Below are 16,704 nucleotides of genomic sequence, written 5' to 3'. Positions count from 1 at the left end.
TGTCAGCGACATTATTGGATGCCGACTATTCCATTTGCATAAATGGCACAATTGATGTTTAACAGTGCACATTTTTAATTTTCCACTCATGCCTTTTAATACAAAGTCAAGAATGAACTATACACTATGTACAATAGTTACTTCCAAATAAAACAAGTTGAGTGCAGCCCATGGCGAAAAAAAATTAAATACAGGAATCATAGACCTAAAAAAGTATGAGCAAGATCTTAAGACTTTGGATCAAGACATTTGAACATCTCAAATTTTGGTTTTGACATTTAAAACAGCTACAAGTGGAAACCTGACAAGGTTGACTGGATTTTTACCCACAAAAAAAACAAAAACAAAAATAAAAAGCTGCGACATACTATATATCATTTCTTGAGAGAAGCAGTAACCCTTCAAGTTCCTCAAAAGTGCTGTAATTCCACTTAACTGTACCGCATCCTACACTCTTCATATATTTGCATGAAATTATACAGATTAGACTATTTACAGTAAATAAGTCCACATACTGTCCATGTACTTTCAATCCAGGGTCACAATTGAGATATTACTGACAAAGATAACAGAACAACATGCCGTATTTATTATTGGATATTTAGATGTTGCTGATTTTCCCTACACGACGACATAACTCAATACAGATTTGACTTGAATGCGTCCCTTTGAATCAACAGTTTGATAAGCATGAACATGAAGGCACTGGTGAGGGAACAGGTGAGCTCAAACGTCATGAGATGATCATTATTTACACCAGGACAGACGTTCTCCTCCATTACTCCTCGCCTTGCCTCCACTTTTGTGATTCCTCCTGGCGAGCATCGGGGTGAATCTGATTCCTCATGCCACCCAAGACGTTGGAGGTGGCTTCCGTGGCCATAATGAGGGGCTTGACCACTGCGGGCGGCAACTGGCGGAGAACCCCGCCCACAGCTCCGGTCATGCCGCGTTGTTCATGTTCCCGGGTGGCCGTGTCGTAGATGGTCAGGGCTGTGTCTGTGATTCCCTGGAGAGAACAACAACAATTTGGCGTTAGGAGACGGCAGCACTGTTGCATGAATACTCAAATCTCGGTTGATTACCTCTTTCACCACTGTATAGGCTTTGGCCACACCTTCTCTCAGGTCAACGGGCTGATGAGCCAGTCCGTAGTGTGAGAACCGTTTAACCCTTTTTGTGTCTCGCTCATTCACCACCGGAGACACCATATCATAAGCCGTCTCTGCTGCTGCCTAACAAAATGGAACACACAATCATCATTCCAAACTAAAGCAAAAGTGTAGATAATCACATATAGTCCAGTGCTTGTCCATCACTTATTCATGTAAATGATTGCTGATGGACACTAATGTGGCTGTTAACTTCACCGAAATCAATTCGGGGGCTCAGGCCAGCGTAACTTTTTGGACGATTTAATATTTATATAATTGATCATTTACGGTAATCACTCGTGATTCACAAAATGTTTGCATTTGCTTAAATTAATACTAAAACTGTAACTATACAAAATACTATTATTCCAAAACAAAATCTTACAACATTAACGGTACCCTGAAAAATAATGGCAATTTGTTAAAATGCACGGGAAGTGCACATCCGACGAATAAGTCCACAACTTCCACGAACCCAAAAAGCTAAACTTGGGTCAAAATGTCTCACTTCAACATAATTCCTTGTCACTTTGCTATTCAAACAAGCTTTTGACACCATCTTGTGGCATCTCAACGAGCTTCTGCCCAAGTACAATAACTGTGAAAATGTTTTCAGCGATTAGCTGGGAACAGGTTCAAGAGGATTAAAAAAAATTAAATAAAAATTAAAAAACTCACTTACTAAACGTACACATTACCTATTATCAATCTTTTTCAACAACAAAGACAGCCTTTACCTGGATGGTCCGCACCATCCTGTTGGTAAGCTCGAGTGCGGCCATAGCTGTGGATGTTCCAAAGGAGGCGGTGCCACGCTGAAAGCCACGCACGATGCGACCATCTTTCCTGTACTGCTCAATTGGGAGCCATACCAAGTCTCGGAATCCCTGAACTGAACAGAACGGAACATTTACGCATTGGGTTACAAGGGCTTAGCATTGTTCATATCCAGCTGGCAGGACATATCTAAGAAATGTACTTACAAGGTATAAATGACTAAGTGATGCACTGTTTGACACTAGAGCTAACAGCGTTCATTAATTACAACAACAATCAAATGGGAACATGAGCATACAATAAAGGGCGATATTTACCCAGCTGGACCAGCGAGTGAATGGGCCCCACACCGCCCAGCAGGCCTGGAAGCTGGTTTTTCTTTATGTCGTTAAGCCACTCATTAATTGCATAGGAAAAGAGCTTATCCACACCTAATAAACTGCAAAACAGTTCCAAGAAAAAAAAAAGCAACATTTAATGGGACTGTCTCTTTTCATTTGCTGTACAGCTTGTCATTCTTTTCACTAGGTTGTATATAAACAGATATGTCACTCTTAACCTATTTATTCTAATGATAATTAACAAACAAATGACTAAATTATGTAAATATGTAACAAACATAACCCATTGCAACTATTTATGTAATTAACAAAACAGCAGACTCAATAAAAATGATGTGAAATAAGAAAGTAACATTAAATAAATCAAGTAGATACAATTGATTAACCTGCTAATTATTTTGTAAATTTTGCAATAAATCGGATTTAAGAACACGTTTTAATTTCCAACCCTTTATTAGAAAACAGAATATTATTTCAAATTGACAGAACAAAAAATGCTCAAATATAAATCGCTTAGGATTCAGTTACTGGTTTGGTCCAAAACATGTCAGAAAATGGGCAAAGACGTTGAGCATTGTTTCCAAAGTGAAGATAATTTTAAGAATATTTACTGTTTGAAAGCTGATTTGGGTATTTTTAAATTAAAAATATCTCCAAACAACTGATTCGCCCAAATAATTATAGATTAATTTGATAATCGATTAATCGATGTTCGGCTACTTTGCAAGAAAAAGAAATAGCGTACCCTTGTCGGTAGCATAGCTGTCTCAGTTTGAGCTCTGAACAGTTCAGCTGTGTCAACCCAATAATGATCCCTGAAAATGTTCCCTGGGAGAAAAACAGTGAAGGGCGATCAATCAACGAACATGATTGGAATAGACTCAAAACCTTGTTAAGAGTCAGTACCTGCTCCAATGAGACATGTTTTCCATGATAATCCAGACGAATGGGAACCTCAGAAGTGAATCTGAATTCCCTGTGGCACAAAAAAAAGTCCATTATGAGGCTCTGCAAAGGCCTTTTGATCTTTTTTTAATTGATTCAATCTATCTGGCACCAACCTGAAGAATATGGGCTGGTCGGAGAACAAAGCAGTGGATGTGTCACCGTCTCCGGCCTCCTCCCGGGCACACATGGAGAAACCATTTTGGCTCAAATGTCTCTGTGCAGGCACAGAGATGATAGGTGCCGGCTCAAGGTTAGCGGTGCCATGCTTGGAGAAGCTGCATGAGATCTCTGGGGCCGAGGCTTTTTTCATGGACACGCTCACTGCGGCAGGATGAAACGCTTTAGTCAGAGAATTTCAAAGAAAGCTGACAGAGCATATTCATGATGACGTTCAATCATTTACCATCTTGACTAGGTGGGGAGAAAAACTCCACTTCTGTGGAAAGACTAGTGAAGAAGTCTTTCAAGAAGAAGAGCGCATCCTTCAAAGAAACAAAATAAAGTTAGAAATTTTGCGATTTGTTTTGCCACACAAAAACCTTCCTTACCTGATCAATATTGAGGCGGAGAGGCATCAGGGAAACACGTAAGCAGCACTCTTGTGGCGCCTGGCCGGACTCGGGACACATGTGCAACGCCTTAACAGTCAACTAAGCAACAGAAAGCAGCAATTTACCAGACACCACAATGAGACTTCAATGTGCTGCTTTCCCTCACCATGTTAGAATGAGCCTTGCGGGGCATTTCTTTACTGGAGTACAAGTAGAGGAACTTGTTCATCTGCGAGCTTGCCAGTCTGTCCCGGATCTCCAAGTCTTGCACAACAAACACCTGGCGAGATACTGGCTGTTCCGCTGGTGATCCCGAGGCCTCTTGGTCCTGAGGGTACACTTCGTGTTGAAATCTCACCTGAGAAGAGGGTGAAAACAAAATGGTCAATGGCTCAGGAGAAAAAACAAAGGATAGAAATGCATGATAGTGCACGCGACAAAAATTAAGAAGTGAGGTGTAATGGCACAATGTTTGGTGCTGATAATTCATTTCACTCGCTGAAGGAAAAAAATGAACTGAGAATAAAAAATACTTTGCTGAGTTGGATCTCCATAAGAACATCACGGTTTCTTCCTTTTCCACCTCCAGTCCGTCCTGAAACTCTGGCCTGTCGAACCGGTGTTTGGGAAGGGGAACTGTGGGGAGTAGTACTGAATTGCAAAGAAAATATCAAAATGTTTAGGTTGCTTTATCTTTGAGGTTTCAAAATCATAAATATCGTTACAAACATTCTTAACTCACCCGCGGCTTCTGGCAGGAGAAGCTGTGAACGCTACACGGCCAAAATCTTTGCCACCATAAAGGTGCCACACAATGGAGATCTCCTTGATGAGGTAACGCACTTCCGGGATGGGAAAATTCAAGGCTCCGCGACTGGAATCACTTCCGTCCAGAGGTTGACTGAAGTGATCGTATCTGATTTGCACCGGCTCTGAAGTGAACAGCTTCACGACGGGCTCCTGATCGACATCCTGAAACAAATTGATGTAGACAGCTGCACTATATCTCGACTAACACGCTCAAACGTTTGTATACAAAATTGAGCAGCTTTGAACAATGAGTCAACTAAAGTTTGTTCATTTGTTAAAACTCAAGATTGTTAAAAAAAAAAAAGACTTCATTTCTGTAGCATTGCCCGACAAAACAGCTGTTACATCGTTGATTGATGATGATTAGACCAAGTACACTCCGCGTTTACTTTCTCAGTTGTGTTTATATCCAAATTCAGTTTTATTTAATTATTACTATTTGACAACGTTTGTTTCTCTTGCACCCATGTGTCCATTGAAAAGCCGAATTGCAAATAATTGGATTGCCATGTAAAAAAAAAAATAATAAAGGGCGAGGGTTTCAGCAAACAAAATCTGGTGAATTTGCAAATAAGGGAGTGTCAATGCATTTTGATAAAAGAATGAAAGCAAACACCTGTTGAAAAATGGCATCATCTCATAGAAAAACTTAAGAGACATATCTTTAGCCACGTTACTTCTATAAATAGACAAAATACAAATGTGACCAGGTCACCAGCCAAACACAGCAGTGGCAAATCAACGACTATACATCCTAAGTACAGTTTTTGCATCAGGCTATGATGCAAAAGACACATGCCGACCTCTGCTCTGGAACCGGGCGTCTCTAGAATACAGAAGTCGTCAGTCTCCTGCGCCAGGCTGGGAACGGGAGTGATGAGAGGAGAGTGGAGGATGGGGTAAGTGGGGCTGGCATCCTGGACGGAATTCCCACTCTCATCGGGGAACAGGAACAAGTCAGAGCGAGGGGGCGCATGGTCACAATTCCTCTCCTCCTGACCACCTGCAAATTTGATCAAATATTTATAAAATGGCATAAAATCAGGCAGAGGTAGAATTATTCTGAACCAAAACGTTACCATTCTGTTGTAGCCCGGGCGCAGGCTGGCCATCAGTCTCCTCCATTGCTTCGCTCATCAGATCCTGCAAAATCTGCTGCTCAGTCTCAGCTAGCAGCGGCGTCTGCGAGACGAGCCGGGCGGGAAGCTCTGCCTGTCCGAACATACACTCAGACTAAGCATCTAGGAGATGTGGAGCTTTAGGATTGTTGTCATTTGGTTGTGAATGGCAGAGGTGGAAAATGTAGTCACACTCTTAAATAAGTACAAATGCCAGATTTCAGAGAAACAAAAATGACTTTGGTATAAGTAGTAGTGATTCCACTCCTGTACTTAATTAAAATAAAAATAAAAAGTAAAGAATGTTTACTTAGTTAAAAATATAAAAATCTACCAAAAATTATATACAATACTCAATTTGAAAAATTGGCACAAGTGGAAAGAAATCGGCACACAAAACATTTTTTTCACCATGTAATTAGTTTCTATAGTGGTTACGCAAATAAATAACTGTTTAGTTTTTTTCAAACCAAGAGTTATTTTACCATTTTATGCTATGAAAACATGTTTCTATAGTTTTGATAACTTTGTAAAGAAAATTAGCAAATGCTTAAAAAATGTGTATAGATTAGACCTGTTTACTGAACCTGAGCCATGATTGGATGTAATCTAAGCTCATTTTTAGTTGACAGGAGTGACAAAATGGCTGCCCCCGGAAATGGCTAAAACCAGGTGTATTTTGATGCTTAACTCATATCCAACAAATATAATATAAATCAGAATGCCGTATTTTGACTAATGAGGTTGCACAGAACATATACCCGTAAAGAAAACATTTGGGTTGACTTCCACTTTAAACCAAGAGTGCCATTTAGAGGAGTTAAGAATCAACAACTGGTTCATGAAGCAAATTTGAAGCTTCTTTTTCCCTTGACTGGAAAAAAAGTTGTTCAGAAAAATATATACTGTCGTATCAAAACCTGAAAGAAGTACAGTATTTAAGGTGTACTGCTAACCTTGTTTTTTTGAGCAGAGCTGGTTTGCTTGGCCTCTGGCTCTGCGGGGGGAAGCAAATCCCCATAGCTGGCAATGTACTGGATTAGGTTCATGAGGGCTGCACAGGAGTCGGCACATGTTCTGATGTGGATGACGTCGCTAGAGCATCGAAGCTCAAATCTCGGCTCGCTCTATCACCGACGACACAACAGGAACGTGTTAAAAATGCAAGATCCCTCAATGCTTTTAGGATTGTCTCTCCTACCAGTTTTCCATCCATGCCAGGTTTTACAGCTGTGATTCGCAGTTCTAGAGTTCCCATGTCTAGCACTTGGACATAGTCTGGGATTAAAACAACATAACAAGCACTGGTTAAACACTTCTCAAACAATCTTTTCATCAAGGGTCAACTTACCGCGTGCTAAATTCACCGAGACAGCATTACACTTGTCTGAGAGGAACAGAGCAGCTTCATCCAAAATGATCCTGGAACAGAGTCACTGATTTCACTGACTTGCAGTAATAGAACCTTGGATTTCAATCGTAGTCATGTCATACCTGAGGGTTGAGGAAGAGTGGTCGAGAGACACACTGCTAGAGATGCTAAATGTTTCCACCACAAGCAGCGATCTCAGAGGTAAATAAAAAGGTCTGTCCAAAATTAAAAAAAACATGCCGCATTATAAAAGACTGACACGCACACGCACCAATTTATTTTGCAAGGACCGATCAGGTCTTTTCTACCTGTAGTCAAGAGAGCAGTTCCATAAATGTAGATGTAGTGTGCTGACAGACGTGGGAGGAGCGTAACCCAATACAGGCTCATCGGAAACATTCAAAAAGTCAATGATCTGGAGAAAAATAGATTTCATCATTGGTTTTCACCAGGATACATTTAGGGAATTTCATGTCAACTAAACTGAGAGTAGAGCTGCTACCTGATCATACCACCCCAGGTTGGGAGGGACCACTCTGTGCTGCACTGTTGCTCCTCTCACTCCCACAGCAACCAAAAATTCCTGTGCGCAAAAATAAAGCACAACTGAGAAGGAATGCCTGAAATACATTCAATAGACCGCAAATGACCGACTCGAGACCAAATCTGTGCCAAGTAACACATTAATACAATTTCCAAAATAACCAAAACTGACAGAAGGAAAGGAATTTAACCTGAGTCGATGTTTATCTGCTATAATAATAATAATATTGATGATGATAATAATAAATAATTAATAATCATAATAATGATGTTGATAAATAATAAATAATATTAATAATAATGACTTGATAATAAAGAAATAATAATAATAATAATAATAATAATAATAATAATATCTCTGCTTAAAGCATCGTCAGTGTTTGGCCCGCATCTTAGTGTGTATTCTAAATTCCGCCTCTTTCAATTTGTCACCCCTACTATAGATCATGTATTCTGATTGGAATATGTTGAACACTTTTCTCCCTCTGCAACTTATGTTCACTTGAAACGCATAAATACCAAAAAGTCTTGCCACTGTCAGAAATCACAGCAGCCTACCTTGACGCTGCGCTCGGCATTCTGCGATGAGATCTTGACAGCAACAGAGACCATACTGCGGGCCTCCAAGCCAATACCCTCGGAGGGAGCCGACGACCGCTCGGGGGATGACTCCGATTGGTAGATGGTTGGTTCCAGCCAGTGTGGATGTGACATGAATGGCAGCTTTATGTCTGAGGAGGGGCCTCCATCTACGAGCCCTGTGGACATCACCAAAAATGGAAATCAGTTAAACAGCTCCATTTAGGTGAAATCCTCAATGGTGCAGGTGGTTACCTTGGTGATACATCAAACTATTGGTTGTGTGGAAGCAGACATAGTGTTGGTCTTTACAGCCTTCATGCTGCGTAACACTGAACAGCACCGCATTTTTCACCTCCAGCCAGAATTCCCCATGTTTGTTTTTTAGTAGTGTTTTATCCTCCTTCTCGAAAACAAAAAGACCCAAAGAACTTACAAACAACATACAATTGCCCAAGTGTGACAAAAGGGATTTTTAAGGACGACGACGATCAATGTACCTTAGCGTTAGTTTGAAGAGCAACCAAACCATGGTTGATGCTGATAATGACAGAGAACAGGCTCTGGGAGCTCTTACTCGCAACTTTGGGCTTTTTCTTCTTGTGAGACCGGAATCCTTGATCAGAAGAATGGGAGTAGTAGTGCATGTATTCCTCTTCCGAACCACTGGTATCCTCTACAAGCATAACACAATGTGTCAAAATATCCGCCTGCGTTCTACGACACTTAACTTTGATTGAAAACAGCCTGCACACAGTTTCCAGGTGTAAAACTTTTACCAGTCTCACCCTCAGGTCCAGTCGAGCGAAACTGGGTGAAGCTGTCCTTAGTGTAAGTGTTGATCAACTGACTGGCGACAGAGAGGCCAACACCATATGGCATGCTTTCTACCGTTTCCACAGGCGAAGGCGCAGTTGGTTCCCACAGCAGGAGGTCATTGTTTATTCTGGAATATAGGGAATACAAAATCCGTATTAAATATGTACAGAATATTATTTAGGAATTGTTAGGAGAATGTGACGAGCTGTAATCCGCAATTATGTGTTTTTTCTCATCTTGATTTTTTTTTTTATGACTTACCTGTTGTGTAGTTTTTCATAAAATGTTTTGCTGGGTAAAGCTAATTGCACATTGGGGAAACACAGCTCAAGGACAAAGCGAGAATTGTTCATAGTTTTTTCTTGGAACTCAGTCATGTCAGCAACATCACCAGGTATGACCATCTGGAATTGTAACAAAAATAAATAAATAAACGTGTGGTTGTCATCATCTGCTCCCTCAATTGTTCATATATGCAAAGTGGTGCTCATGTTGCCGTTTGGCTATTGATGCTTATCCAATTTTCAACCTTTGGTGATGAATGCGGCACATACCTCTTCATTCTCATACATAACTCGCCGGGAAGAAAAGGGTGATGGCTCCGGTTTCCCAAAGTCACAAACATCCTTCAGTGAGTGGGCAGTCCCTTCTTCCTCTTCCTCCTCAAGGAAATTGTCCTCGGCCCCTTCTTCATCCTCGGCCGTCACGCGTTCAAGGATTGAGTGCACCGCAGTGGGGTTCATTTTCAACACGACACTGGTGGGAGAAGTGTGCCGTCAGTGGCTGATGATGCAAGACAGACAGACAAGGATGTTAAGGTAAAACATACCGCGGCCAATCAAATTTCACACTTTCAGATGTTGTCATGTCTCCATCCATGGTGTGGGACACTCTGAGGAACCTGGCAGCTGGTTGGTCCATCTCTTCCTGGAACCTGCCTGTAGAATGGAAAATGAGCAGTTAGGGAGGACTCGTGGGGAACATTGAAAGTTTGACTTTTGAACTCATCATACCAATAAGCTCCCTGAAGGTGAGCTCCATCTTGGTTTGATCTGGCGTGCTACCAGCCCTAAATTCTGTTTTAAATTCCAGGTCTTCCAACTCCAGGTACAGTACTTCTTTCTGCAAGGACTTTTTGAACCAAGGACCTCTCTCCTGATCGGAGCGCAGGTCAGGAATGGGAAACCGGACAGCAAGGCCCAGTATTGGGGCATTAACAGTTACTGACACGTGACAGTTGGAAGGGGTGTGGCTGTCATCGAGAAAAACTTCTGCAAAGGCCTTATGCTGCAAAAATGCACATAAAAAAATTACATTACTGTGCGCAATCATGAAATAATCACACACCAGTCAACATATGTGGCCATTATCTTATCAACATCAGACATACACTGATATCTTAGACCGGTGGTCCCCAACCACCGGGCCGAAGACCGATACCAGGCCGCGTATTAGTCTGATTTATTATTTGAGGCTGAAAAAGATTTTATTTTTTAAAAGTGACCGGATTCTCTCCATTACACCCATCTATGATGGACTCTTGACACATGTCAAGATGCTAATTGTCTCGGGTGCATTTGGCGAATATTGAACCCACAATCTAGCCAAATGAGTAAAAAAAAAAAAAAAAAAGACAGACTATATGAAGCCCACTCTGCACATTATGCAGCGAGTGGCTCCTGAGAAAGCGTTCTGCTGAGTATTTACGCTAAGCCCCGTCCCCGCGGTTGCGAGGCCACAAAAAAAGTTATGGACTTGTACAAACTGCTCCACGGCGGGAAAACGGTTGGGGACCTCGAACTTAGACCACAACAATGTGACCACTTGCGCAATACATGGCAGAATAAAAGAATTCTGCCTTTTCAAAGATTACAGTTGTCAGAGAGTTAAAAATATAGAACTGTTTTTATTGTGGTATGCAGTTTACATCTGCATAGAACCGTTTTTATTTACTTCACAAAATATTAAAGTGGGGTCATATGTTGTGGCTTATCAGTGTTTGTGTCCAAGATTTATAATTTGCGTTGAAATTCAAAGTTAAACTTGACAAAATCGACTGTACATTTTCATCATCTTCAGAAAATCTTCTTACCAAGCTGACATGCTTATTGTAGGACGTGTACATGTGTGAGGCCATCATCTCCGTGGTGGCCAGCTTCTGAGGCTGAAGTACAGAATTGAGACGATCCACGATGCTGATGTCGAGCTCGCAGTGCACAGGGCCAAGCTCGACCTGCATGTCGGCTTTTCTAGGGATGGTGCTGAGTCGCACCTGGCCGCCCTGCAGATGAAAAGCTCAGGCTAAACTACCACTCAGACAAGAGTACAGTCAATATATGCGACTACCTAACATAACGGCTGCTTTTTTTTTTTTTTTAAGTTTGCATTTACCTGGGGGCCTCTGCGCTCAGCCTGTTTGTAAAGCAGGTGAAAGCAGGTACTAAGTGGTGCGTTGCCATTGGCTGCAGTGTTAAACGTCAGGAGCTGAGTTGTGATAGAGAAATATGTGAGCGTCATGCTGTGAACGCACCAAAAAATAAATAAAAATGCATGCAGAGCATGTGCTGAACTCAGCGTTGCATTGCTGACCTCAGTGTACTGAATGCCTCGCTGGGAACTACCAGTGATGGACTCTGAAGGGAAAAGACATTCCAACAACTCCATTTGGTCAAGGGAGACGTCGGTGCTAAAAGTCCGGAGGCTGGATCCCTGACAGTGCTCATAGATTATCTTCAGACCCTGGCCCACGAACCTGCAGATGGAGCAACGTCATCATGAGTTTATCATGGCCCCATTAAGAACATGACCTCTTCTGTGCGAATGTACAGCAGAAAATCGTGGACTGAACTTCCTTTCACAAATTTGTACTATTAGTCAGTCCACAAGTGCCGGTGTTTTTTTTTTCTTTTAACAAACACGCAGTTTTAGGGGTCTCCTAAAAAGTAATCATTTTGGAGGTACAAGGATTCCGGCCAATGCCAGCAATATTAGAGGAAGTCAATCATCTAATTTCTTACCTATCTTAACTGTCACAACACTGAGTGACAGTTGCGAATGGAATTTGTGAGACCTCATTCGAGGTCCAATTGAGTTTTGCTTCTACACCCGTGACGTAACCCTAATTTGTACCTAAATTGGAAGTGATTAAATTTGATGAAAATTAAGGAATCAAAAAAAAGCTAAAATAAAAAAAAAAATTGTTAATGAAATAAAATGAAATGAAAAATGTTTTCAGAACAATTAAAGCTAACTGAATCTAATAATAATTAGTCAAAATGGTCTCTATTTTCTTCTTTGTCAATTAATATGACATGAGCAGGAGAAAGAATGCTAAACAGTTTGCCACTTTCTTTTATCTTGCGCTGAACAAATTCACCAGATATTTAAAAAATACCAAAAAACGGATATTAAAACTAATAAACACCAATATTAAGCTATAAAAAAAAATAAACGAATAAATACCAACAAACTTACTCTTAAAAGCTAATTAAATGAATTAAAAAAAACTGAGGGTAAGTGACAAACCCAAAACTATTATAACCCAAGACTCGGAACACATGTAGTGTCATTAATTAACGCAAATGCATTCGTCGAGCTATAACAATTATAAAGACTAAGCCACGGCTATAGAACACATGTAAAACATTAAGTACAGCGCAAACAGAGTACTTTCTTGTGCCACATGATGACGTTTTCTTGGGACATTTAACTTTAGCATCCAAAACATAACATGATTGGAAACAGTATTTAAAAAAAACTAAATAAAAAATGCACACCTTAGATGATCTTGGGGACAGGCGTGATTGAAGACTGATCGAGACTGAAGGAAGGCAGCGGGGTCGAGGTGGCTCGGGCCCACCACGCTGAAGAAGTGTGCAGCCATTGGGCCCAGCGGACCAGGGGAAGCATCGAGTGGTGGGAGCGGGTCAATGTGGAGGAGTGAAACTGCCAAACTGCTCAGTGTCAGACTCAACACTAGCTCCGGCCTCGACTCGTCACTGTGGGGTTTGGATGGATGTGCTGAAAGCAAACAACAATCTATTTTTACTGAGCAAAACAAACACACGAGACATTTTCCATTGTAGACTCGAGCTAATGCGGGAGAGACACAACATTATGTTTGGTTTGAATAAAAGCATGTTTGTGTTGACCAAAGAAATATAACACACTTACCAGTTTGTCGCAATAACGTTTGAGGGAGTTTTGAGTCTCGTGACTTTCCAGGAGTCTGCTTCTCTCTTTGTCGCGGTACGTCCATGTAATCGTCCCACAGAGCCTAACGCCACAAAAAAAAAAAAAAAAGACTCGGATTAAAAATGCAGAAGTTCATTGGAATACATTCACAACTAAAATCAATAGCTGGTTCTGAGTTTATCCATCTATGTAATAAGCCTGCACTACATTTTGCTTTCAGGATCATATCGAGTTATACACGCTCGACTTACAGTCGTGTTACCCGACGGCGATTCACTCGGAGAGGCGGAGTAGTTGCTATTGAGTGAAAAGTCCAAATCCACAGTGGGTGGTTCCCCCAAAGGGGGGAGGGACGACAAGCTGTGGGACATGTCCATGTCAGCCATGGAGAAGAAGACATCATCTACTCCGACCAAAGGTTTGTTTACAGAAAGAAAAAAAAAAAAAAAGAATATTCCGTCATCATGATGATGAATTTTAAAAGAATTATACAGTGGAACCGAGTTTGTTTCTGGAGAGGATCACATCAATTTCGAGAAAAAGAGATTGTGTTGGACTACTGCAGAGGATAGTTTCAGTCAAACCTCGACTAGAGACAGTTCGGGTCGTCTGGCTTTCAAAGAGTTCGGCATCTACTCCTGCCATTGCCGTGTCCTTCTTCAGACAGCGGTTTAGTTCCATGTGGAGTCGGTACTCATCCTCTTGCTGCATGGGTCGACTCTTTCTGTCCTTGGCCCATTCCTGTGCGCCTTCATACAAAAGCAAAAAAATGCTCAGAAGGTTAAACATTTGACGCGCTTCTGTTAAATTTACTAACAGGCGCTCACGTTCAAAGGAAAACGCGCCGAACAAGTCCAGAAGTAGATGAACTTGGCGTGGTGAGAGCAAAATGAGAAGTGTGTCAATGTGCCCGGCAACGTCCAGCTTAAAGGGGAAGAAAGAATACTGTTTTCTCGTCTATAAATATCAATACCGAAATCAAGTTAAAGAACATTTTTATTCACAGCACATATCCATTGAATAACCTTCGCTCCAGGCATGGCTAGGTTGTTTTTCAGCGTGAGGGACAGCTCAATTTTGCCACAGAGACTCCCAACCTGCACAGGATGAAAGGGTGCTGTCGAAGCTACCGTCTCCATGAACTGCGGATGAGGCTCACAAATAATTTTTGGATTCCAGCTGGGAGAGAGTTTTGGCTCGGTTTCCTTTCAAACGAGTAAAAAAAAAACTGCATTTACTGACAAGCTGCAGGTACATGCAACTAGTTTATCCAGATTGTGAAAAGACAAACCGTAGGTGGTGGTGAGGATTTAAAACCAGCTCGAGACATATCAGTGAACTCATCCCAGAAGACAGCGATGCCTTCCATTTGTAGCTTTTTGTGTGCAAAAGTGATTGGTTGATGCACATTCACACTTGAGCTCTCCTCCCCAGTTTCATCGGAATAAAAAATCCTTGACATAAAAGCAGGACAGTTAGAAAATAGAATCCACAAAAATCTTTTTTTAAAAATGTCTCCCTTGAGCACAAGCGTTTCCTCATTCTGTCACATGTGTTGTGTGTTAAACACGGTATTCTGTGCTAAAGTTTTATTTGGATCAATTTAATGTTTTGATTGTTTTTGTTTTTTTTAATAATTAACTTTGTATTTACCAGGAAAATGCGAATAGTGCAATTTGACTTAAAAATTCCTGCAACTGTTGTTTTAAATATGTCCCAACTTACTTGTTGATTCGAACCTCAAGAGCAATTCCAGTTTTGGAATTTTCTGGAACATGTTCAACCCTCAGAACTGTATCCAAAAATGTCACTTTGACTCTTCTCAGAACTGGAGGAGAGACAATTGAAACAGCATTTACTTGATGCATCTTCGCACTTGTCAACTTCTCCAAGTGCTGCCCGAGGCTTCCTCTGCACATCATGTACCCGTTTCTATTGTTTCAGCAAACTTCTCCAGTCCTTCAAACGGTTGGAAGCTCTCTCCCGTATCATCTGTGAGCTTCTGGCTCAGACACTCCTTGGCGAGTTGCATGCTGCTCGTCATGAAACTGGACCAGTACATGGGCTCAGTGCCAGATGCTGGGAAGAAAATAATACATTAAAGTTTGAAGATAGAGCAATTAATGAAAAACAAAATGTCATGTCTTTTTTCAACTTTCAGCTCGCTATAACCTGCTTACCTACTCTAGGCCTTGGTCTAAACACCATCTCCAAACCTTTGACTTCAAGGGCACAGTTGTCATGCAGCAATGCTGCCCATGGGACGGTTAGAGAAATAGTCTGGATGAATCCTGCAATAATCTCAAAAGGAGCATCTGCCGTCTCTAGGAGCTCATTGAGTGACTGGAAGACAAAATATGCTCACTTGAATTCTCATCAATGCAGATTATGTGTTATGTGTGCTGAATTAAAATTAACATACCCATTTATCCAAAGGCACTTGTGCCAGTGATCCAGTGCCTTGGTAGAGATCTAAACTGAGCTGATCCAAACTCAATTTTTCCTGCAGAAAGTTGCCGAGGTACCGATGCAAGAGGTAACGACAGGCCCGCTTCTTAATGGACTCTGAAAATGGCCAAGGCATCTTGACTCTATTCGTGTACAGTATAGTGCAAAAATAAAAGGAAGGTCTTTTTAAAGCCCTTTGGCTACAATTTGTTTGTCTGAATGACTGTTAGGAATGAATCAATTGTGCCATCCCGTCGCGCGAAAGAAGTCAAAACACATGGATTCTGACATCCTTCGCATCCCACGATGATGGAGGATATGATGGTACTCAAAGATGTGTGAAGGCAGGTTTCTGACTCCAGTTTCCTGAACAAAAATAAACACACGGGAGTGTTTTAACACACAATGTTTACATAACTCTCATTAAATAACTAGACACGTTAAAGGGGACCAGGCAGCGTTACAAACCATTGTGCTACATGACCGTTACAATAGCTTATCTACTGTAAAGGGGGCAAACGCACTTGCGAAATAGCTTGTAGCTGCCGACATACACTGCTCGTCATTAACTGCGTTTCCCGGAGCTGTCACAACAGGAGACAAAGGCATGTCATTTGCTAACCCGGCCGGCCGGGCTAACACATCTAAACTGACCAAGCTGGCTAGCAATATCAACGTACTAAGGAGAGTTAACGTTATCATGCCGGCTAACGCGTTGCTAAGGTTTAAGCACTACACTCGTTGGTCAGTTGCCTGAAATTCGTAAAATATGCTATCGGTCGATTTATTAACCAGGACATGTCGGAACAGCGCCACTAAGTCACGCATGTAAACAAATGAAGCGTGCAAGTATATAAAATAAATGATCAGAGTTGAAGGAATTAGCGTGGCAGTTAAATTACCTTCGAAATGCGTTGTTTACAAACACTCTCATGACTCCGCATCAAACTGAGCCTTCACACACACTTCTTAGGGTCGGTGATGGTAGGTTGAAGCAGCAGACGAGACAAAGTAATCCTGCTTCAAAAACGTCACGACCGATTGGTCTGC

At 41.4% G+C, this 16,704-nt stretch overlaps 1 protein-coding gene across 2 annotated transcripts; it reads right to left on the bottom strand.

Moving 5' to 3' along the window:
• Window positions 1–57: 57 nt before the first annotated feature.
• atg2b (autophagy related 2B) lies at window positions 58–16,643 on the bottom strand. Of its 2 annotated transcripts, none has more exons than XM_088317025.1 (43): window positions 16,557–16,643; window positions 15,629–16,020; window positions 15,387–15,549; window positions 15,133–15,285; window positions 14,932–15,034; window positions 14,498–14,660; window positions 14,232–14,411; window positions 14,034–14,130; window positions 13,791–13,955; window positions 13,458–13,609; window positions 13,186–13,288; window positions 12,789–13,032; window positions 11,602–11,764; window positions 11,404–11,496; window positions 11,105–11,293; window positions 10,026–10,299; window positions 9,842–9,950; window positions 9,567–9,768; window positions 9,274–9,416; window positions 8,982–9,139; window positions 8,694–8,869; window positions 8,449–8,599; window positions 8,173–8,372; window positions 7,574–7,654; window positions 7,380–7,486; window positions 7,194–7,286; window positions 7,051–7,121; window positions 6,901–6,977; window positions 6,656–6,826; window positions 5,661–5,793; window positions 5,385–5,584; window positions 4,514–4,743; window positions 4,305–4,422; window positions 3,938–4,129; window positions 3,769–3,870; window positions 3,624–3,702; window positions 3,334–3,541; window positions 3,179–3,248; window positions 3,018–3,100; window positions 2,249–2,370; window positions 1,892–2,046; window positions 1,086–1,235; window positions 58–1,009 (listed from the first exon to the last, which is right to left on the bottom strand). In XM_088317025.1, the coding sequence occupies exons 2-43, from the start codon at window positions 15,788–15,790 to the stop codon at window positions 779–781; spliced, it is 6,216 nt and encodes a 2,071-aa protein (XP_088173151.1). In that variant the 5' UTR covers window positions 15,791–16,020; window positions 16,557–16,643; the 3' UTR covers window positions 58–778. The 2 variants fall into 2 exon arrangements, with proteins under 2 accessions (XP_088173151.1, XP_088173159.1); XM_088317033.1 differs by having other exon boundaries at window positions 8,449–8,596.
• Between the last annotated feature and the right edge of the window lie 61 nt (window positions 16,644–16,704).

The sequence above is a fragment of the Idiotropiscis lumnitzeri genome, chromosome 1 (genome assembly GCF_059441095.1).
Source record: "Idiotropiscis lumnitzeri isolate Australia: NSW breed Sydney's pygmy pipehorse chromosome 1, RoL_Ilum_1.0, whole genome shotgun sequence".
NCBI classification, from domain to species: domain Eukaryota; kingdom Metazoa; phylum Chordata; class Actinopteri; order Syngnathiformes; family Syngnathidae; genus Idiotropiscis; species Idiotropiscis lumnitzeri.
The sequence above is the reverse complement of the archived record's forward strand: the minus strand, read 5'-3'. Positions and strand labels throughout refer to the sequence as shown.